Below are 20785 nucleotides of genomic sequence, written 5' to 3' on the forward strand. Positions count from 1 at the left end.
TGGTAACTGAATAAGGGAGAGAGGAACCCCTCGAACCAAAGAACAGGTTGTGCTCAAACTGGCAGTTCTTGTGTGATCTGATAAATAGTAAAACTGATTCCCTGTTGTATGTTATGGTAATCATAGGATGAACTTGTATTGAGGCTGCCGTCTGGGTAGGAAGTCCTGGGTCCGTCTGGGACCGCGAGGCTAAGGCTGCCGTCTGGGTAGGAAGTCCTGGGTCCGTCTGGGACCGCGAGGCTAAGGCTGCCGTCTGGGTAGGAAGTCCTGGGACCGTCTGGGACCGCGAGGCTAAGGCTGCCGTCTGGGTAGGAAGTCCTGGGTCCGTCTGGAACCGCGAGGCTAAGGCTGCCGTCTGGGTAGGAAGTCCTGGGTCCGTCTGGGACCGCGAGGCTAAGGCTGCCGTCTGGGTAGGAAGTCCTGGGTCCGTCTGGGACCGCGAGGCTAAGGCTGCCGTCTGGGTAGGATGTCCTGGGTCCGTCTGGGACCGCGAGGCTAAGGCTGCCGCCTGGGTAGGAAGTCCTGGGTCCGTCTGGGACCGCGAGGCTAAGGCTGCCGTCTGGGTAGGAAGTCCTGGGTCCGTCTGGGACCGCGAGGCTAAGGCTGCCGTCTGGGTAGGAAGTCCTGGGTCCGTCTGGGACCGCGAGGCTAAGGCTGCCGTCTGGGTAGGAAGTCCTGGGTCCGTCTGGGACCGCGAGGCCGCCACTTGTATTATAAGAGGTCTAGATATATATATATATATATATATATATATATATATATATATATATATATATATATATATATATATATATATATATATATATATAGTAGGAATTCCCTGTCCTTAGGTGGTATCTGTGGTTACTTGTTGTGAATAAGCCCTAGGGAGAGGGTAACGTTCTGGCTGGGTTAGAGAGGCTCTAATGAGCGGGTTCTATCTGATCCGAAAACCCAAGCAGAACAGGGAGTCACCCGGTCGACCTTCTATTCTTAAAGATAGTAGCCTTTTTTGTATCATTGAAACTAGATATAGGATGAGCTCATTAGGAGCGCCTAGACTGGCTGGTACTTTTCCACTTATAAGGCTTTGTATGTTGCGCTGTGATGTATAAAAGTATGAGTTTGACAAGGAGTCTTCAGTCTTCCTCGGCACACCCCTTGGTTGAGGATCGACGAGGCTCCTCTATGTAGAGTTTCTGTTTGGCCAATAAACGCTTGAACCTTCTACGTTGCCAACTGCTCGTTATTTGACTTACATTGCGGGCCACTGGTAAGTGTGGCCCTTGGAACGAGAACTTGGATACAACACAGAGCAATGTTGTCACTTCCGCATTTATCGCTGTGAAGTATGTTGAGGGGACAGGGAACGGTGTATTCTGTAGCGCATAGAGAAATCTGGGAATTGCCATCATTTTAAAGAGGGCAGCCCTTACCAGCAGTGTCAACGGTAGTGTGCGCCAGTGCCTGACGTCTCTTTTGAATCTCGTCAAGGGCTGTGTCAGGTTTTGCGCAGTAAATTGTGCTCGGTCATGTGTTATGAATATCCCTAGGTACTTAAAGCCATTATTTGCTACCTGAAGTGTACAGCCTCGTGGGAGCCTTGGCAGGGAACCGTGTAGGATATAAAGAAGTGACTTTGCCCAGTTGATGGTGTATCCTGATACTCGCCCGTAAGCCATGCATATATCTAAGAGGCAGTTAATGGAGCATGCTGGGGACGTTAAATACAAGAATATGTCGTCCGCATATAGCGCTATACGGTCTTCCCAGTCAAGTGCCCACCATAAGCCACGTATCACTGGGTCCTGCCTAATCCATGCTGCCAGAGGCTCAAGCACTATTGCAAACAGCAGTGGTGACAATGGACAGCCTTGCCTTGTCCCTCTTCCCAATGGGAATTCAGTTGATTTATGGCCATTCACCACTACTTGCGCCAGTGGGCGAGTATATAATAATTGGATCCATGCACAAAATTTTGGCCCAAATCCCAGATGTCCAAGGACTGCAAAAAGGAAGGGCCAAAGGGCCACTCAACTAAATCGAATGCCATTCGTGCATCCAGCCATAGTAGAACTGCGTCTTCTGATATGGTTGATCTACGCTCTACCACACCATGTAGCCTTCTTAGATTTAGCGCAGTATTGCGGTTGGGCATAAATCCGGACTAATCCGGATGGATCACCGCGGACAAATGTGGCTGCAATCTGGTTGCCAGTGTCTTAGCAAGTATTTTTGCTTCCGCGTTTATCAGGGAAATCGGTCTGTAGGATGTACACTCCTGTGCCGGTTTGCCATGTTTATGTATTGCAACTATAGTAGCTAGGTGCTGATCTCTAGGAAGGATCCCTTTTTCTAAGCTATCCATGTACATGGCCAATAAGTGTGGCACAAGTTGGGGAGCTGCTTGCTTATAGAATTCCACCGGAATCCCGTTAGGTCCTCCTGCCTTCCCTGTGTGTAACGCTCTTATTGCCTGTGTGAGTTCCTCCGGTGTAATATCCTCTTACAGAGCTATTACTGCATCTGGGGCTAAAGTGGGCATGCTTATGTCTTGGAGAAATGCGAGATTGTCATCCCTGGTTGCAGTGGCAATTGTTGTGCATATTGTCTTATAATGTGTCGCCAACACTTCAGTAATTTGTTGCGGTGCGGTTACTAAACGTCCGTCATCTAAACTGATCTGCTTCACCCAATTACTCGCTCCTTCCTTCTTATCCAACCAGGCAAGCAGCCGACCTGTTTTATCTCCGAGTTCATAGACCGTGTGTTGCGTTTTTGTAAGCGTACTAGTGGCCTCCTCCCGTGTATAAACTTTGTACGCCTGCTGTGCAAGGTGTAGCCTATGTGTCGTCTCATCAGTAGTGTCCGCTACATATGCCGCCTCTGCCAAGGAGACTTCCAGCTCCAGCTTATCTATGTGGTTTTGTCATTCCCTCTTCTGTCCCACAATTAGAGAGATCGCGTGTCCGCGAAGCACTGTCTTGTATGCCTCCCATAGAGTCGTTGGAGAGGGGACCGAGTTTTGATTTTCCTCAAAATAGCACTTCGTCGCCTTAATGAGGTCTTTGCTTATTTTACGATTTTTGAGATACCCTGCGCGAATTGGGAACAATCTTTGTTTCTGTGGGGCGAAGGGTGAGTATGTAATGAGTATTGGTGAGTGGTCCGATATGTCCCTGGATAAGTGCATGATCTCTGACATTCCTAGCATCCCTGTGGCCAAGGTAAAGATGTAGTCTAGTCTGGAGAGGCTATTATGTACTCCGGAGTGGAATGTGTATTGCCTTTCTGTCGGATATCTGGTTCTCCAGACATCTAATAGGCCAAGCGCTTCTATGAGTTCTACTAATTTGAGGTTGGCACCACTTGGGTCTCTAGGGGGCTTTCAGGCTATGGATGCATTCATGGTGGCATTGAAGTCAGCCCCCATAATTAGTTCTCCACAGAGGAGTGTAAGTAGGAATTTTCCCAGGTCTGGAAAGACCGTCTGATGTAGCGTCGGCGGGACATTTTCAGTACATATTTATGATTTTGCTTAAAATACCTCCGCTCAAAAGCCTGTTCACAACAGTGGATGGATTTGGAACCCATATACAAACTGTCATGTCACTCAGAGCCACTCCATGAAAAACATCCCGATTATTCACAGTTACCCATCTATAATTCTATATATAATCCAGGAGTCGTGGCAGGCCTATTCTCAGATTATATTGCAATCTTTATCAGCCACTCAGATGGTATTCAGTATCTTACTAATGGGTGGAACCATTGGCTTATATTGAAAGAGATGAAAGGGTCCCTTCAACCTCTGGTGTCAGAACATGCTGGCCACAGGTGGCTCTCACCACCAAGACAACTCTAACTGCTAAACACACACACCCATACGCACAAGCGCACACACGCTCATGCACACTTGGTGGCTGTAAGCGAAGCTTCCTCTCTGGGCATAAGTGCACACCACTGCACAGGGAAAGACTTGTATTACACTTGTATTACACAAAATAAACTAAGGGACAAGAGGCAATAACAAGGCTGGAAATGGCACAGAAGGATCTATGGGATCAAAAACAGTATAAACAGCATCTCAATTCCTGCAGACTTGTTACTGTATCAACCAAAAGTTATATTAAAATGGTCATCCAGTGAATGGTGTCAAATTAGGTCTCAAAATTCCAGCAGGTATCATCAAATATAGAAGCAATGTGAAACCCAAAACCCAACCAGTCACCATCAGACAAACAGCATTTAGAATCCAGCCCTTAGCAAACATCATCAAGCGTCATTCTGGAATTCAAACCTCAACATGACACCATCAAGTGAAGATATGTCATAGAACCCAAAAACAAGAAAATATAATCGAACAAAAAGACATTCTGGAAAACAAGACCACGCAAACATTATCAAACAAAGGGACGCTCTGGAATGTAAAGCATAAGATGAAATTGCAAGACAAGGGACAACCTGGAATATATAACTCACGCAGCCAAAATCAAGCAAAGGGACAATTCTGGGATCCAAAACCAAGCAGACTTTATCAAACAGAGGCATTTCTGGAATGCAAAGCCCAAACTGACACCATCAATGAAAGCGGTATCTTGGAGTCCCTAACACACACCAATACTATCAAAGGGGCACTCTGTGATCCAAAATAAATCTGACTCGATCAAATAAAGGCCATTCTGGAATCTGACACCAACCAAGAAGACACCCAATTATGGGCCATTTTGAAACCCATTGATTCCGTGTATGAGGAACTAGGTATATATTGTGATAATGGACTTTGAGAAGTTTCTTAATGTCTATTCAACAATTCTACAATGGATACTGAATGAAGAGATGCCATGTGGAGGGCTCTATATTTGTGTATGGGGACACTGGTTCTCTTAATGGGTGCAAGGAATTGCAAATACCACCTAGGTCTATACATGCAGCAATCAGTCGGTGCTGATGGGCACAAGCCATGGTGCAAGCCCTCTAAGTCATCATATGAATCCATTGTGGGTGTAGATGAGCAGAACGCATCGCGTAAATCCTCCAAGTCTGTCTGCAAGGCCATCAGTTGGTGTGTATTGGAACAAAGCATTGTGAACACCCACTGTATCTGTGTAGGAAGCCATTATGGATACAAGGTATGGTGGACATCCACTATAGCCATACACAAAGCCCTTGTGGGTGTTGATGGGCACAAGGTACTGTAAACACAGTGACGTAAATTCAGGCACCCGAGCTGCAGGGGGCACCCTCAACACAGTACTCTGGCCTGAGAGCTCCAGATTAAATCCGGAGCTGGGCCCCTCCATGTACCTCGCATTACCCACTGTGTAAACATCCTTTATGCGCTTCATTACCAGCTCCCTATTATTTCTGCGGCGAGATACCAGGGACAAAATAAAAGATTCCAGCTGGTATCTCACTGTGAGACAACACAGATTGCAAGTTTTTCCCTGGAATGGAAAATAACATGCAGAACCTGGGGTACCAGGACCAGTTCCGCATGTTTTCCCCCCTTCTGGGGGGAATATTGGGCCCAAATCTGAAAACATATACTACCTGCTTAGAGCTCCGGGACACTCGCAATGGAAGCCTATGTTGCCACAATGGGTGTTGATGGGCACAAGGTACTGGTAACGGCCACAGTGTCTATGCATGAAGCCCTGTGGATGTTGATGGGCACGTTGTATGGCAAACAACTACCATTTCTGTACATGAAGCCCTTGTGGGTGATGATGGACAAGAGGGGCATGATTGACAAAGGTAAACTAAGACAAAGGTCCAACTTTACAACTTTTGATATTCACAAAGGGCATTTACGAGTCAAAAAGTTAGACTTCTCTCTCAGTTAAACTTAACGTTTGGTCTTAAGTTTAACTTAAACCAGGACTTTTGGTCTCAGTTAAACTTAAGACCAAAACTTAGGTTTAACTGAGAAAAGTCTGTCTTTACCACACAGAAATGCCCTTTGTGAAAACCGAAAGTCGCAAAGTAAAACTTTCATCTCAGTTTACCTTTGTGGATCAGGCCCAAGGTATTTTAAACAACCGCCATGCCTGTACAAGAAGCCCTTGTACACGTTGATTGGTACAGTGCATTATGAATGTCCTCCATCTTGTGGCATCGTGAACCACCCATTGCAACTGAAGTCCGGGGAGGGGTGCCACAGTGTCCCACTTAATTTATGACTATTAAAAGTTCAGAAATAAAGGGGTGCAGTACCGAGGGGTGCGGAGACCAGGGGCTGTCAAAGGAGCTAAGGACGTGAAAAGGGGAGAAAGAGAAATTATTAAAATGGGTTAAAAAGAAAGAGGGAAATAGAGAGACCTGTAAGGAGAGAAGTGGTGAAAGAAAACGTGCAGAGGGGGAAAAGTGAGATGGGTAGATAGAAAGGGGGAAAAGAGGGGAAGAAACTAAAGGAAGGAAGGAAACGTGAAAACAAGGAAGAGTGAAAGGAAAGAAGGACTGGAAGTAAGGGTGACAGTAAGGGTTGAAGTGACACAAGGCGAAAAGAAAGAAGGGAGCAATAGTGAAAGAAAGAATGGAAGTGTGAACGGATGGATGAATAGATGGGCAAAGTTTGGAGGGGTGAAAAGGTGTTTGGAAGGGTGAGAACATTGAAGAATGAAAAGATGAAAGGACGGGTGGATATGTGAAAGGATGAAGGGACAGGCAGATAGATGGGCTGATGGATGAGTAGATGGTTGAGTGGACGGATTCATGTGTGCCTGCATGAAACGATGGATGACGGGTTAGGTGGGTGGAAAGTTGAAGGAATAGATTGCTGTGGAAAGGATAGGTGGATGGGTAGATGGGACCGTGAAAGGGCGAGTTAATAGCAGGCGTGGAAGGATACAAGGAACTCTTCTATGGAGGGTCAGTCTAGCCCACATGACTCCCTCGGTGTCACTAAGGGTATGATTCAAAGGGGGAAGGTTAGTTTTTTATTCCTTTAGCTGCTCTTTGCCTCTGTTGCTGTCTGAAGCCAGGTCGTGGCACATTTTTCCTGCCACCTCACCTGGACACACCATGCTTGTGAAAGAAATTCTTTGGCCAGATTTTGCCTGACCTTGGCCTGAACTCATCATGGCTGCCGTGAACCTGGAGCGCGTGATGTCTTTTGCTGGCTTCCCACGCGTTGTGCCTGGCTAAAGAGTCATAATCTGACCCCAACAGCCAGTGTTTACATGGGCAGGCTCTGCTTGGTACTGAGTTAATCAACTTTTTAATTTGAAAGGGAGAGTAACCGCACTCCTCAGCACTGTTGCAATTTTTTGGAGAGTACCCGTACTTCTCTGTAGCAAACCGGTACACGATACGTAGTGAGTTCGTGTCTTTCTGTATTTCCATTTAAAGCTCTGCTCAGAGCCTAGACACCGCTCCCTGGGACCTAAGATGTAGGCGAGAAACGGAGGTGCCAGGAAGAAGGAGGGGGGGGGGTGGAGGGGGCAGGCAGATATCTCCCTCCTGGAGAAATCCCTTCCCTGGATTTGGAGGCTTAACTTGAAACACCTGAGGATGGCCTCATTATTTTCACGGAGGTCCAGTTCTTACCTTCAATCTCCTCTGGTCGCAGCTCCCGGTCCTGGAAGAGAGAGAGGAGAATTGTTGTTAGTGGTGGTGCCTGGAGGCCGCAGCCCACAATCGGAAGCCATGTTTGAATGGGTGGGTTACTGGGAATACATGAAGTGCAGAAAGGAGACAATGACTACAGTCTGACTAACACCAACAAGAACAGGGGAATGAGTTAAGGAAGGATGGAAATGCACTTCTGTACACCTGCAGGGACCCCTTCATGCACCTCCTGCACAGCCCTGCGTCCTTCCCGCCAGCAGGGTCCGCACTCCATCTTGTTCCTGCAAAAAGCCTTACGCGCTCGCTCGCCTGCTGTAGAGCCTTGTGACAAGGCACCTCCAGGTACCTCTGCTGCCATGCAACAGCAGGGATCCCCCAAGAACCATCTATTGTGGCACTTTGGGGTCATGTGTCCATTACTCCCATCCTGCTCTTAGTCTGCAAATGCTGGAGCTCTGCACCCCCTCCCACTCACCCTCGCAGTCACACACACCTCATTCAGGCACCTCTGAAACCATCCCATGGTTGGGAGTTGAAGGTGGAGGAAGAAGGGTTGAAGGTGGAGGGTTGAATGTGGAGGAAGGAGGGTTGAATGTGGAGGAAGGAGGGTTGGGGTTGAAGGTGGAGGAAGGAGGGTTGAAGGTGGAGGAAGGAGGGTTGAATGTGGAGGAAGGAGGGTTGAATGTGGAGGAAGGAGGGTTGGGGTTGAAGGTGGAGGAAGGAGGGTTGAAGGTGGAGGAAAGAGGGTTGAATGTGGAGGAAGGAGGGTTGGGGGTTGAAGGTGGAGAAAGGAGGCTTGAAGGTGGAGGAAGGAGGCTTGAAGGTGCAGGAAGGAGGATTGAAGGTGGAGGAAGGAGGGTTGGGGTTTGAAGGTGGAGGAATGAGGTTTGGAGGGTTGAAGGTGGAGGAAGGAGGGTGAAGGTGGAGGGAGGAGGGTTAAAGGTGGAGGAAGCAGGGTTGGAGGGTTGAAGGTGGAGGAAGCAGGGTTGGGGGTTGAAGGTGGACGAATGAGTGTTGGAGGGTTGAAGGTGGAGGAAGGAAGGTTGGAGGGTTGAAGGTGAAGGAAGGAGGGTTGGGGGGTGAAGGTGGAGGTGGAGGAATGACGTTTGGAGAGTTGAAGGTGGAGAAAGGAGGGTGAATGTGGAAGTAGGAGGGTTGAAGGTGGAGGAAGCAGGATTGGGGGTTGAAGGTGGAGGAATGAGGGTTGGAGGGTTGAAGGTGGAGGAAGGAGGGTTGGAGGGTTGAAGGTGAAGGAAGGAGGGGTGGAGGGTTGAAGGAAGGAGGGTTGGGGGTTGAAGGTGGGGAATTAGGGTTGGGGGATTTAAGGTGGAGGTGGAGGAATGAGGGTTGGAGGGTTGAAGGTAGAGGAAGGAGGGTTGGAGGGTTGAAGGTGAAGGAAGGAGGGTTGGAGGGTTGAAGGAAGGAGGGTTGGGGGTTGAAGGTGGGGAATGAGGGTAGGGGGATTGAAGGTGGAGGTGGAGGAATGAGGGTTGAAGGTGGAGGTGGAGGAAGAAGTGTTGGAGGTTGGAAGGTGGAGGAATGAGTGATGGGGTTGAAGGTGGAGGAAGGGGGTTGGAGGTTTGAGGGTGGAAGTTAGGGAGTAGAACAACTGGTGCTAAGTTGATGGACTGAGTCATTGGGATTGTCATGTGTACACTGTGTTGCGGTCTTCAGTGTCTCACCAAAGTGTGGTGTGACCTGTGTGCAGAGCGCTAGGTGATTGGGTTATTGCTGGAAAGGTTCTCCAACTGTGCCACAGATCATAGGAAGCAGAGGATCACAAGGTGCATGTGAAGGGGATAATAATGAGTTGGGTTAGACAAAGAACTTAATATTGAGTGGGATGAGTGGTGAAAAGGCTGGTTGAGGGTGTGAAGTAGTGGAGCTATGACAAGGTGTAGATGAAGTGCAGGAGGCCAACAGATGTGCTCTGATTATAGTGCATGTGGGACAAGCATAGCTAACATAAGGATGGAAGTGGTACACATGCGCGTAGGAGTGCGGTGGCAAAGTTGTGGGAATGTGTAGGTACCATGTGTTGGGGCCAGAGATGATTTCTGATTGTGGCACTGTGGACAGTGAGCACAGCTAAAAAGAAAAGCGCATCTTGACAAATACCAGGTGGAGTATGATAAAATATGTTGTTCTAGACAGATTTACTCCTACCAAGGGTGTGTCACAGCGGTCATCTCAAGGGAGTGGGAACAATCTTCTGTTGAGGGCTTTGCAAAAGGTCAGATGATCATGAGGGTTCCTGATGTGGGCTAGACAGGAGTTCCAGAGTTGTGCGCGGAGGAAGCCCACCCTCCCGGTGCTGCCCTGTTGCATTTCAGGATTACAATTCACATAATGTGAGGAATGGAGAGACGATGAGAAGGTGGAGTGGTGGAGAAGGAATGGTGGGAGAAAAGAAATGGGGGCATTGATGCCCCGTGCAAAAAGAAGACGTAGTGTTGGAGGGCACAAGGGGTAGGTTACAGCTGGAAGGGTAGGGATCAGGGCTGTGTGGTTGGAGAAAAGGGAAAGAGATGGTGATGTGGGAGAGAGGCAGGATAGGAGGGGGAGATTGAAAGATGATGGACGGGGTCTGAGATGATGGATGATGCTAGGATGGAGGACTGCACCTGGTGCTTTAGAGGATGCAGGATTGGAATAGGACTGATAGCTGAATGTAGGGAAGCAGTTACTAAGGACAGTCATCGAATGGGAATGTGGATGGTAGAAACCACTAAACAAAGAGGTGAGTCTGTTGTATGTCACTGTGATGGACTGGGGCATTTTCAAGAGATGGAGCAGCCGCTTGGAGAAGCGCCTGTTCTCACGTGTGGACTGATTGCAGAGAAACAGCTAGAGGTTTGTGTCTTTGAGATTCTGCATGGAGTGTGGATATGGCCGATGGCTTAGACTTGGTTCATGTGTGTGCGACTGCACATGTTGGTGTATGCATATGGCGCGCATCAGTCAGCATTTCAAGAATTCATTGCATTTTAAGATATACGGTCAAATGCTTGCCCACCATAACAGAAGCTTATTAAACCCTACCGCTAGACCATGATTTGTTCCAAGCGCTCTCACATGATCATGTTGGACACTGGTCACAGGGGTGCTCTCATGCATGGATTGACCATATGCGCGTGTCGTATGGCCATGAAGGGGAGTATGCATATGCTAGATACATATGCATTCAGATTTGCGTCAAGGCAGGTTTCATGCACCGCCAGACGACACTTACGTACAGGCACCCGGTGTTCCGCGAAGCCCTTCCTCAGGAATATACACGCTGGGCCCAGCAGGTTGTGCATGACTGCACAGTTTTGCGCGAGGGCCATGAGCGGGCCGTGCGGCTCAAATACCGACATCCTGTCCTCACTGGTCTGGACTGCGCTATAGCTCGCCTTCTCATCATGGCGGATCTTCCCAGCAGCAAGCAAACAACACATTAGAGAGCTTTATTGTCATGAATCTCTTGGAGGGAGCTCCAGAAGCACTTCACCAGGGTCACCCAGTCTGAACTACCTCAATACTATGTCCCAAGTCTCAGTCTTAGCCTCCAGGGTGTCCTATTTTGATATCAGGCGACAAATTCTCTGATCCTGTCAGTCAATAGTCCCACAACAAACTACCTCAGTTTCCCAGTCTGAGCTCCCACAACAAATTCCCTTAGGGCAGGAGTGTTGAAGGGAGATCCAGGACGGCTGGATCCAGGCTAGATTTTGGGCTATCCACATAAAATAAATGTACATGCAATGCATCCAAAAGCAAAACAATCACATAGTCTTCGTTAATCCTGAAAATCTCGTATGGATGTGGCCATCCTGGGCCACTGTCAAACAAGCAACTTTAGCCTCTCAGTCTATTACAACACATCTTCTTCCAATGGCTCAATGTAAACTTCCAGGGGCGTCTTCACCCCCCCGCCCGAGTCTGTCAGAAGAAGATCTGATGAAGCCTTCTTTAAGTCTCCTTGTCTCAGCTTGCACAGCACATCCCTAAATCCCCCAATCCAGGCTTCCAATAGTACTGTGGGTCTACACAAGGATTTGTTGACACTTTGCTTCATGTCAGCCGGACCTTGACTTGTTGCTCTGCTCTCTCAGTTCTACAACACTAACCTATTGACTTGCAGCTTTAACTTACACACTCAGGTCTTTGATCTGTAGACACTTGCCCAGAATGTGGTCTGACCACCAAGTCCGACCCCTGAAGCCATAACCCCAGGGACAGGAACAGCAGCCCAGAGACATGACTTATGATCCCAACTCTGGAACCAGAGATTGCAGCCCCACACCACTAATTCACCCCCCATATAAGAACTTATAGGTTCCTCCACAGCACAGAAAACTGTAACTTCACGCGTTGACCCCAAATTACAGCTTTAGCGTTAGGATCTGAACTACCATAGGGCGAAGGAAATGTACTTACCTGAGGTAGAAGGAAATGTACTTGCCTGTAACTCTGCTGCCTCCTGTCCATCAAAGGCCTCAACTTTCCAGCCCCTGGCAACTTTGATGCATTGCAGACCAGAGACTGCCTCTAGAGCATCAACAAATGTAAGCCAAGCACCCTTTATATAATGTTCCTCCCTCAGAGGACCTCAGCTCCCAGTATGGTTCCTGTAATCCTTGCCTCACTTTAGACAAAGCCGTTGATGCTGAGCGGGGAATGGAAGACGGGCACCGACAACAAGGAGGAGGCTGCGCACAAACATCAATTGGCACCTCCCATTATTTTACTTCCTCGTCAGAACACGTCTTTTTCCAGGATGGAACAAGAATATATCCCTGTCAGGACATCATATGACATACATATTGTGTCCTAAACATAGTCTACAAAGATGTTGACCCATAGGTGTTAATGACAGATACCCTACACCCAATAGGACAATACTTTTGTAAGTAATGTTTAGGACACACTACTTATATCAAACGATGTTTCTGTTTAATATAGTATGACAACATAAAAGCCTTCTATAAAGTTTTGGGAACAGGTTGCCATACAAAGTCCTGATGGTGGTGCTGAGACAGGCCAATGCCAGGCTTCCAGCAAGGAAGTTGTTACGAGTAATGGCTCGACTGTTAATGCATTTAGAGATTAATGGTCCAAAAGGAGCCCATGTGGATGTCCTACAGATCTCCATGACAGGGGCATTCCTCTTGAAATCCCTTGGTGGTGCCTGAGCTTTGGTGGAACCAACATAGGCATCCTTCAGATGTGTATGAGCTGCAGATGTGACCTCTGATGCAGCCATTGACAGAAGTTACACGCCTGACAAGCAGCTGGACTGGGCTCCCTGGTGCTATCAGTGGAGGATCTTTGCGCTCTTCTCACAAGAGTTACTACGAACAGAAGAAAGGACTGAAAGAATGATCTCTCATTTGGTGTACATATCTGAACTCACCCTATGGTATGAATGCCCACCTTGCCTCTGAGAAATATATCTGGGTGCAAAGCGGAGTAAGTCTGGCGCTCTAATGGCACTTGAACCTGCACTTGTGATGAGACAGATACACAGCGAACTCTACAATGCCCACAAGTACTTGCTTACAACCTGCTGAAGACCTCTGATATGTACCAACTAGAGGGACATATGTCCCAGGAGTAAAATGGGAGGACCTGTTTATCACATGAGGCGCTATAGTGACCGAGCGGCATCGGGGCAAGAGAATTTGGGCTACTAAAAACTGCAATGGAGATGTAACAGGTGAAAGCCAAGTATACAACTACAAAGTTCACAATGCTCTGAGAGACAAGAAAGATTGAAAGGAGTATGAAAGCCAAGGTGCACTCTGAGAGACACTGATGCCCACGTGCATTCACACCACAGGATTGTGTTTGAGTCTGCAGCTCAGCGGCTTGCCTGGCACCAATAATGAACACTTAGAAAGTTGGCACCCACGTCCAAACCACAGGAGGGGAAACAGTCGGAATAGAGAAGAGCCACGCGTGCTCCAACTTCGCAAGTGCTACCACGCTTACCTTAACCATGCAAATTCCTTAACCACGCATATGCGCGGACTAGCTGCTGACTGGCAGAAGCAGGAAGGATCGGGAGAGGACGCAACATGGTTAGGTAAGTGGGTCTGAGGCCAGGTTTTGGAGGGGGTTAGTATGCATGGTTTTGGGGGGGGGAGTCAGGGTTGTTTTCAGGGCTGGGTGGGTCAGGGTAGTTTTCAGGGCTGGGGGAGTTTGGGGTAGTTTTCGGTGCTTGGGGGGTCGAGGTAGTTTTCAGGGCTGGGGGGTAGTTTTCAGGGCTGGGTGCAGGGAGTTGTTTTTTAGGAGGGAGGGGGTAGTTTTAGGTGTCAGGGTGGGGGTTTAGGGCCGTTTTAGGGCTCGGGCAGGGGGCAGGGATCGTAATGCTATTAAGGGCTTAGGAGGACAGGGTTGTTTTTAGAGCTCAGGGAAGGGGTGTTGGGGTAGATTTCAGGGCTTAGAGAGGGTGAGGTAGTATTTAGGGCTCGGGCTTTGTGGTAGTTTTTAGGGCTTAGGGGAGGGCCGGGTAGTTTTTTAGGGCTAGTGCCCTAGTGTTGCAGTGCTTTTGTGTGGGGTTTGAAAACGTAGCCTGGAATCGCACACGCTCGTGCGTGTGCTTTTCCTTTTGGCTTCCGCGATTGGCCTTTGCGTACGTGTTTTTGCAAAGACGGCACGCAATAGGCCAAAGGCGCATTGCTCCGCCCATGGCCTAGTGGTGTCTATTACACATACCAAAAGCCATGTGGTTTCAATTATCGTGTCCAGACACGGGCGCGATTATTGAAACCACATGTTCGCTGTGGCGCACGTGCACCACTCGCGGGCGTGTTTGTTTTAGAATAGCACTCGCCACTGCCGCTTGTTTATACCAACCAGCGGGCACGCCTTATGTTGTACAGCTTCCAACATGCAAAAGAAGTGGCATGATGCAATGGGCCATCGTGTAGCTAAAACATTTTATTTGTTTTTACAAAAGGCACCTTGTGCTTTTTTGCCTGCTTTTATTTTTTAAACACATTTTATTTTACCCAGAACACCTACTGCGCTTTATCCATTACATGGGCGCACACTTTTAACAATATCGCACGTGGCTCGCAGCCCGTCACCTTGTCCTGGGTGATGTGCTTAATGTTTCAGCACAACGCATGCTCATACTTTCACAGTGGCAGCGCGCCTTTTTTATTTTCTGTATTTTATAGTTTAGGGAGAGATGTCCCAGTCTGTTTGTGGTTTTTATTTTTTATTTCTCTTTTCAGTCCTAAATGGCACTGACTGCACAGTTTGCGGTGTCCGGTGCTGAGCACTCTGTAAACTTCTCGTTGTTGGACCTTTCGCATCACTGTGTGGACTCGGACTCTTTCTGTCTTCTTCTCTAAGCAGCAACAGCTCTTGCAGTGAATGGTATGCATGTTCTGTGCAAATATGGATCATGAGAAAAATGGCCCAAGAGTCCCCAGTAACGTGGCGATCGACCCCGGGAATGGTGCGGGCAGCTTGGAGTCCTGCCTGTGGTACGGATGGACCAAGAAACGACTTGATAAGAAATACAGTGGAACTTTCACTAAGCAGAGCCAGAGGGTTTTTTGGTGTTTCAGACCCACACACAGTCAGGTGGGGAGAAAACGCGATAGAAATGCAGGTCCCATACAGTCAGGGCTTTAAGTGGGATGAAAAAACTGGGGGCGGGGGTGGGTCTCTCATAGGGGCCTGGCCAATGGCCGTGGCTTAAAACTGCTTTAAAACACGTAAGCTAAAAATCGATCGGTGTTTAGCATAGTGTGCTGCCTGACTTGTGTTGTGTTGCTTTTGTCACTGCATCCAGATATATGATCCAAGTAACATTACTCCTACAACGAGCCGGGACTATAGGCTTTGTTAATGGTTGTTAGTTGCATAAAATAAATAAGCAACTACTACGGCTTCGTTGTATATAATATTGAAAATGCTTCAATTCTGACATGAGACTGTGAAAACAGTAAAACGAGTCTCTTGGAAGTTGTATCAAAGCCTGTGAAGGATGGTACTGCTGCAAAGTGAAGATTTTTATTTTCACCCTGAGGGTGAAGGCAAAAATTGGAGAGCCCAATAAGGACCCTTCTCTGCACCTGCTTAGCACCGGCAGGACCCGGGCCACTTAAAGCCCTGCATACAGTGTATGTTTTTGGAGGGGACGCAAGATTCGTAGAAACATGAATAGCTTTAGTTCTATCCAGCGTTTGCAATCACCAATTTGCTGGTTTGTACCACCATAAACAGAGCTGCCAAGTATTTCCATGTAACGTCTTATCAGTAAGTCATGACTTTTCAAACAACTGCCTGTTACTTTATGGGACTTTCATTATTTTCGTAACATTGTAAGTGTAGGTTAAAAAAAATCCCAGCAGGAGTAGTGGTATTGAAGTAAAAGCCAGTACTGGCTGAAGGTGTCACACATTACATGAGAGATGGGCGGTTGTGACTGAAGTGATTCATTTCGGATAGCAGCCACATAATTAATATGTTTTCTAGTGCTTTCAAGCAGGAATAAATAGCATGAAAAGTTGGAAGGCTATACAAACTCAGATAAGAATAATCCTGTTAGTTGTGGCTCAGCAAGCGTAAATCAGAAACGTCTTGTGAGGACCTTGTCATTTAGGTAAAATAGCGCAATCACAACAAAAGACTGTCAAATACTGCTCCCCTTACCGCCTATAAACAATCACCTCACCAATTCATAGATCAAACTATGCCCAAACCGCCCTACCCCTCTGGGCCCCCTAGGCGCAAAACCCTCTGTAGCATTTGTAGTTGCATTTCACCTTCTGTCTGTGATCTACCTGAATGCTATCCATGAAACCGCCCTTGAGCCTCATTTCAGCTGTCTATTCTTTCCAGGCTATTTCAAGTTATATTCCTAAGCATCTGACCTTCAGAACAATCATCTCACCACACCTTCAATACCTCCCAACTGGCCTGCTTTTTCCTGGAAATCAAAGTCAACCCTCCTGTAACACAGAAATTGCTAAAAACTTACCTATATTTCTCATACGTTTATTCCTACATAATATTACGATATTTTATCATAATACAAGCACACTCAATCCCACTCTATAAACTTTCCTCCACTTTACTCAACTCAACACCACTCCACGCTAAAGTACTCAACTCCACTACACTCTATAATAATTTCCTTTACTCTATACTACACCACTTCACTGTACCACACTACACTCTATAGGCCTACATTAACAAAATTCGAGCTAGTAATTTTGCATTAATATTTGCTACGCCAAAAACTCAAACTTTTACTAATGCGAGACCTATTGCATTGCAAATGCTTGTTATGACTGGGGGCAGGGAAGTTTTTAGGGCTCGGGTATGGGGTTGGTTTTCAGGAGGGAGGGGGTAGTTTTAGGGCTCAGGACGGGTGCAAGGGTGGTGGGGTTAAGACTAACCTGTCAAGTCTTAACCACGGATATGTCTCTACCATACATGCCTTAACAACACATACTTTGTTGTAAAGGCATGCGTGGCAAATGCATATTCATGGTTAAGGCTTGCGTTATTGAGACTGCGTGGAACCGGCATGCGTGGTAAACACATGTGTAGTTCCATCACACAACCCCACAGGAGGTGGTCCCAGGGTGGCTAGTCCAATATTAGGAAATCCACGGCAGATGGCTCTCCCATGGCTGTGTTATATAAGGAATTGTTTTGTGTGCCACCGTGGCTAGAAGACCACCTCTGAAGGTACTGAATTTGAAGCCTGTGTTAGCCATGCAACAGGTAAACTAGGGCTCTGCTATGATGTCTGGTTTTCTTTTGTAACTTTCACAAAGGGCAACTGAAATTTTTGCAACTTTGCTGTTTCTGCTGTGCTGCAGCCACACCAAAATCGTAACTTTATGGTAGTTTGTGCTGCATACGTCCCTATATAAAGCTACCAAGAGAGTTCTGCGTAGGATGTGCAGTACGGCCTGTCTTGTGTGCATCTCATGGTGGGGTGTTCGTGTCAGTGATTTAACACAGACGGTGTGAGTGCAGAGTACTGAAGGGGTTTGGTTGGAGACCTCCCTCATTAGTGTTGGGGCTCAGCTGATTACACGTGCTCCTTCGTCATAGAGTGCTACAGCTTTACTTGTGGCTTGTACCTACCACTGATGAACCTTCTTAGGTCTGCATACAACTGTGGACAACCTATCTTATTAGCATTCGTGACGAGTGTGGAGTTGAGGAAGATGTGATTGGCTGAAGACCACCTCCCAGTGTGTTGGCCACGCATCCATCTGGAGGAATGGAGTTTAGGGCGTGGACTTGACTATTTAAGTTGGATGCCACATCTCATTCTCCTGAGTAAGTGTCCATTTCATTCGAAGATTGTGGGCCGGCTCTTCTGTGCAGCCGCCACATGCCCAGTTTATGGCTGTGTATTGGAGTTTGTGTGGTCATGGGCAGGCAATATGTCGAATTTTGTAGGTTTGAAATGGGTAGTCCCCCATTCCAATTTGCAGAATACAGTAATACCACCTCTGGGGTAAATCTGATTCCCTTGTGGCATTACCGCATCCCCTATGGCATTGCCGCATCATCTTACAAGGCACTCAGATTGAGCACGTCTCACTCTGCCTCCTCAGTACCATTGTGCAAAGGGAAGCTCTGCAAACAGAATTGTGCAGGGAGAAACTCCCCATGCTTTTTGCAGCTTTGCTGGGCTTGAATAGAATGAAAACGATCATGCAAAGAAAAGTTTGCACAGATAAAAGTCTCAACATCTCAAACGTTTGCAAAACTTGATTGGTGAAAACAGAAACTTTGCCGACGCCTATTGGTAAAAACAGAGCATGGGGTGAGCCGCAAGGTTAAAGCAGCCTGTGTCTAGGCTCAAGGTGTTACCGCTGTCATCTGTAGAGGACTGCATGAACTGGACAGAACATGTCCCTGCCCATCCAAAGTGCACAGTGCTGGAACTGGAGGTTGGTTTTGGCACCACCGGGAGACTGCAGTGTACAATTCCTGCTCACGCGAGGCTGGTCCGCCAAGGCCAGCCAACCCAAATATTCGGAAAGGACTACAGCCATTAGGAATGATGCTATAAATGCATTCTGCTAAATTACCATGAAAGGAAGAGACCCCTGAAGAACATATTCAGTGCCAAAGTAATTATTGTATTTAACTTAAAGTTTATGACTTCTCAATGTTATAGAGCAGGGAAGAGGAAAAATGGGAGGTGAGGAGGGCGGGCAAAAAATGTAACGTGGGCACCTTGTTCCCAGGATGGTTATTGTTCAAGGAATTTTATTGAAGTTTAAACGAAGAGGAAATACAAATAATAAATGGACTGAGTGATATAGGCTAGACAAACCAGTACATATTCAAAAGGTATCAATGAACATATGAAAAACAGATATAAACAAAAGCCAGATGGCAATAACAAGCATTGGCATAGCCAATAGGTCTTGCCTTTTGGATGTGAATGCAGACCCACTAGTTTTACCATTGTTTTGTGCCGATATTGTTTAGCATCCGCAGGTGCGATGTTGCGCATGCGTGAACAGGTCATTTAGAAGCTGGGGATTTGGACGAAAGAGGAAGTTCCATATTGGTGTATTTGGGGTTTAAACTAGTGCTAATAATGAGAACACCATGTCCAGACAGTGTTACCATGGTCAACAAGCATTCATATGTAAATCAGTGCGTTTCCTCGCATTTAGAAGGCAGGGCGCTATTCTAGTTTCTCTGTGATGCAGAGAAAGACTTTGCTCTAAAGCAGAAGTCTTCAAACTTTTTTGCTCTGAGCCCCCCCTAAGCAAAAAGTTTTAATGTCAAGCCCCCCCCCCCCCCCAAAACTTTACGGCAAGGATTGGGTGAATGGAAGGGAAAGGGCTGAGCGTAGGGGGCATGGATTATGAAATCATTTCAGGAGTAATTTTTCGATAGCTCCTTAACCACACTAAATATGAGACTTCGAAAACAGCAAATGAATCAAACAAAAACAGTTATTGACCCCAAAATACTGCCCCCTATAGTTGAGGTGTTGTAAGCCCCTCACACTACTGGACCTGAAAGCAACTACACTTGCTGCACAAATGATGACTTCAGTCCTGAGTAGCAGGCTATCTCCTCTGCCTCGTATACCCCTTTGCCACTATGCCGGACCATCACTCTAATCTTAAAACAGGCCCTTTCAGAAAAAAAAGAGCTCGCACATGTGGTCTTCCTTTATCTGCAATGGTGCCCTTGGTCCTAATGTTAAAAAATATGCTCCCATGCACCATTTTTAAAGTAAAACAGTCATAATTGTGTTTTAGTGGGCCCCTCCGACCCCTGGGCCCCAGTGCGGCTGAAACTGCTTCAATAATGTTAGCTACTGCCTTGCAAAGAGGGCAGTCTCCTCTGCCATTTGTTAAAAACATGGACTCCTATCTAACCACACACCCTTCTCTGCCATCTCTCTGAGGCCAAACAAAGGTGTATCCACTGCATTCATTTTTCCCCTCCTGTAGGCTGTTGCACTGAGGCCCAAATCAACACTGACAAGTGTACAGTGCGCCCTAATGCTAAGAAGGAAGGATAGTAAACATCCATAATTAAGGTTCAGCTGGCTCCTCATACCTCTGGCTCCTGGTGCCACTGTACCTGCAGTACCAGTGATTCTTTCTGCACCTCTATGTTAATAAGCAGCGAGGGTAACCCCGGCTCCGATACTAACAAGGAAAATGGGCACCCACTCCACTTCATGGTAAGACACCCATAATTGAACAGCAGTGGCCACTTACACACCCGACAGCATCACCTGCTGCACTAATAGATGGCCCTTTTTAGGTCTCGCCTGACCCAGCGCATGCGCTGGTCTGGCGAGACATTTTGTGAGGGCTCCGAAAAGTGCTACCAGGCCAGCCTAGACCTACAGTGCATGTGTGCGGGCGCGCGCGTCGCGCTTTACCGCAATTACTTTCACTTTCGCGGCCGCACGGCCGCTTTGATGTTCTCCGTGAGGCTTCAATAGATTGCAGCAGTTAAAACAAGCATTGGCATAGCCAATAGGTCTCGCTTTTGGGACCTTATAAGTGTTTAGTTATGTAACTGTTGCATGGTTAAACACTTATAAGGTCCCAAAGGCGAGACCTATTGGCTATGCCAATGCTTGTTTATATATGAAAAAGGCTCCCTAAGATCGTCCTCTTCCTTGGGGTATCTCTCTGAGGAAGCGCTCTCTGGCCATTTGTAACCATAAAAATGAAGCCCTCACACAGTGCTTTCTCTTCTGGGCCATCTCGTTGACTATATT

At 47.3% G+C, this 20785-nt stretch overlaps 1 protein-coding gene across 4 annotated transcripts in view; it reads right to left on the reverse strand.

Moving 5' to 3' along the window:
- CABP1 (calcium binding protein 1) overlaps positions 1-20785 on the reverse strand; it is a 276597-nt gene that overhangs the window by 26010 nt on the left and 229802 nt on the right. For 3 of the 4 annotated variants that reach the window (XM_085633443.1, XM_085633446.1, XM_085633445.1), the window contains 2 exons: positions 10785-10961; positions 7528-7558 (listed from right to left, as the gene is read on the reverse strand). In XM_085633443.1, the coding sequence (XP_085489569.1) occupies positions 7528-7558; positions 10785-10961 (208 nt within the window). The remainder of the gene's footprint in view (positions 1-7527; positions 7559-10784; positions 10962-20785) is intronic. The other variant, XM_085633444.1, reaches the window with a different exon arrangement.

This window comes from Triturus cristatus, chromosome 11 (genome assembly GCF_964204655.1).
Source record: "Triturus cristatus chromosome 11, aTriCri1.1, whole genome shotgun sequence".
NCBI classification, from domain to species: Eukaryota; Metazoa; Chordata; class Amphibia; order Caudata; family Salamandridae; genus Triturus; species Triturus cristatus.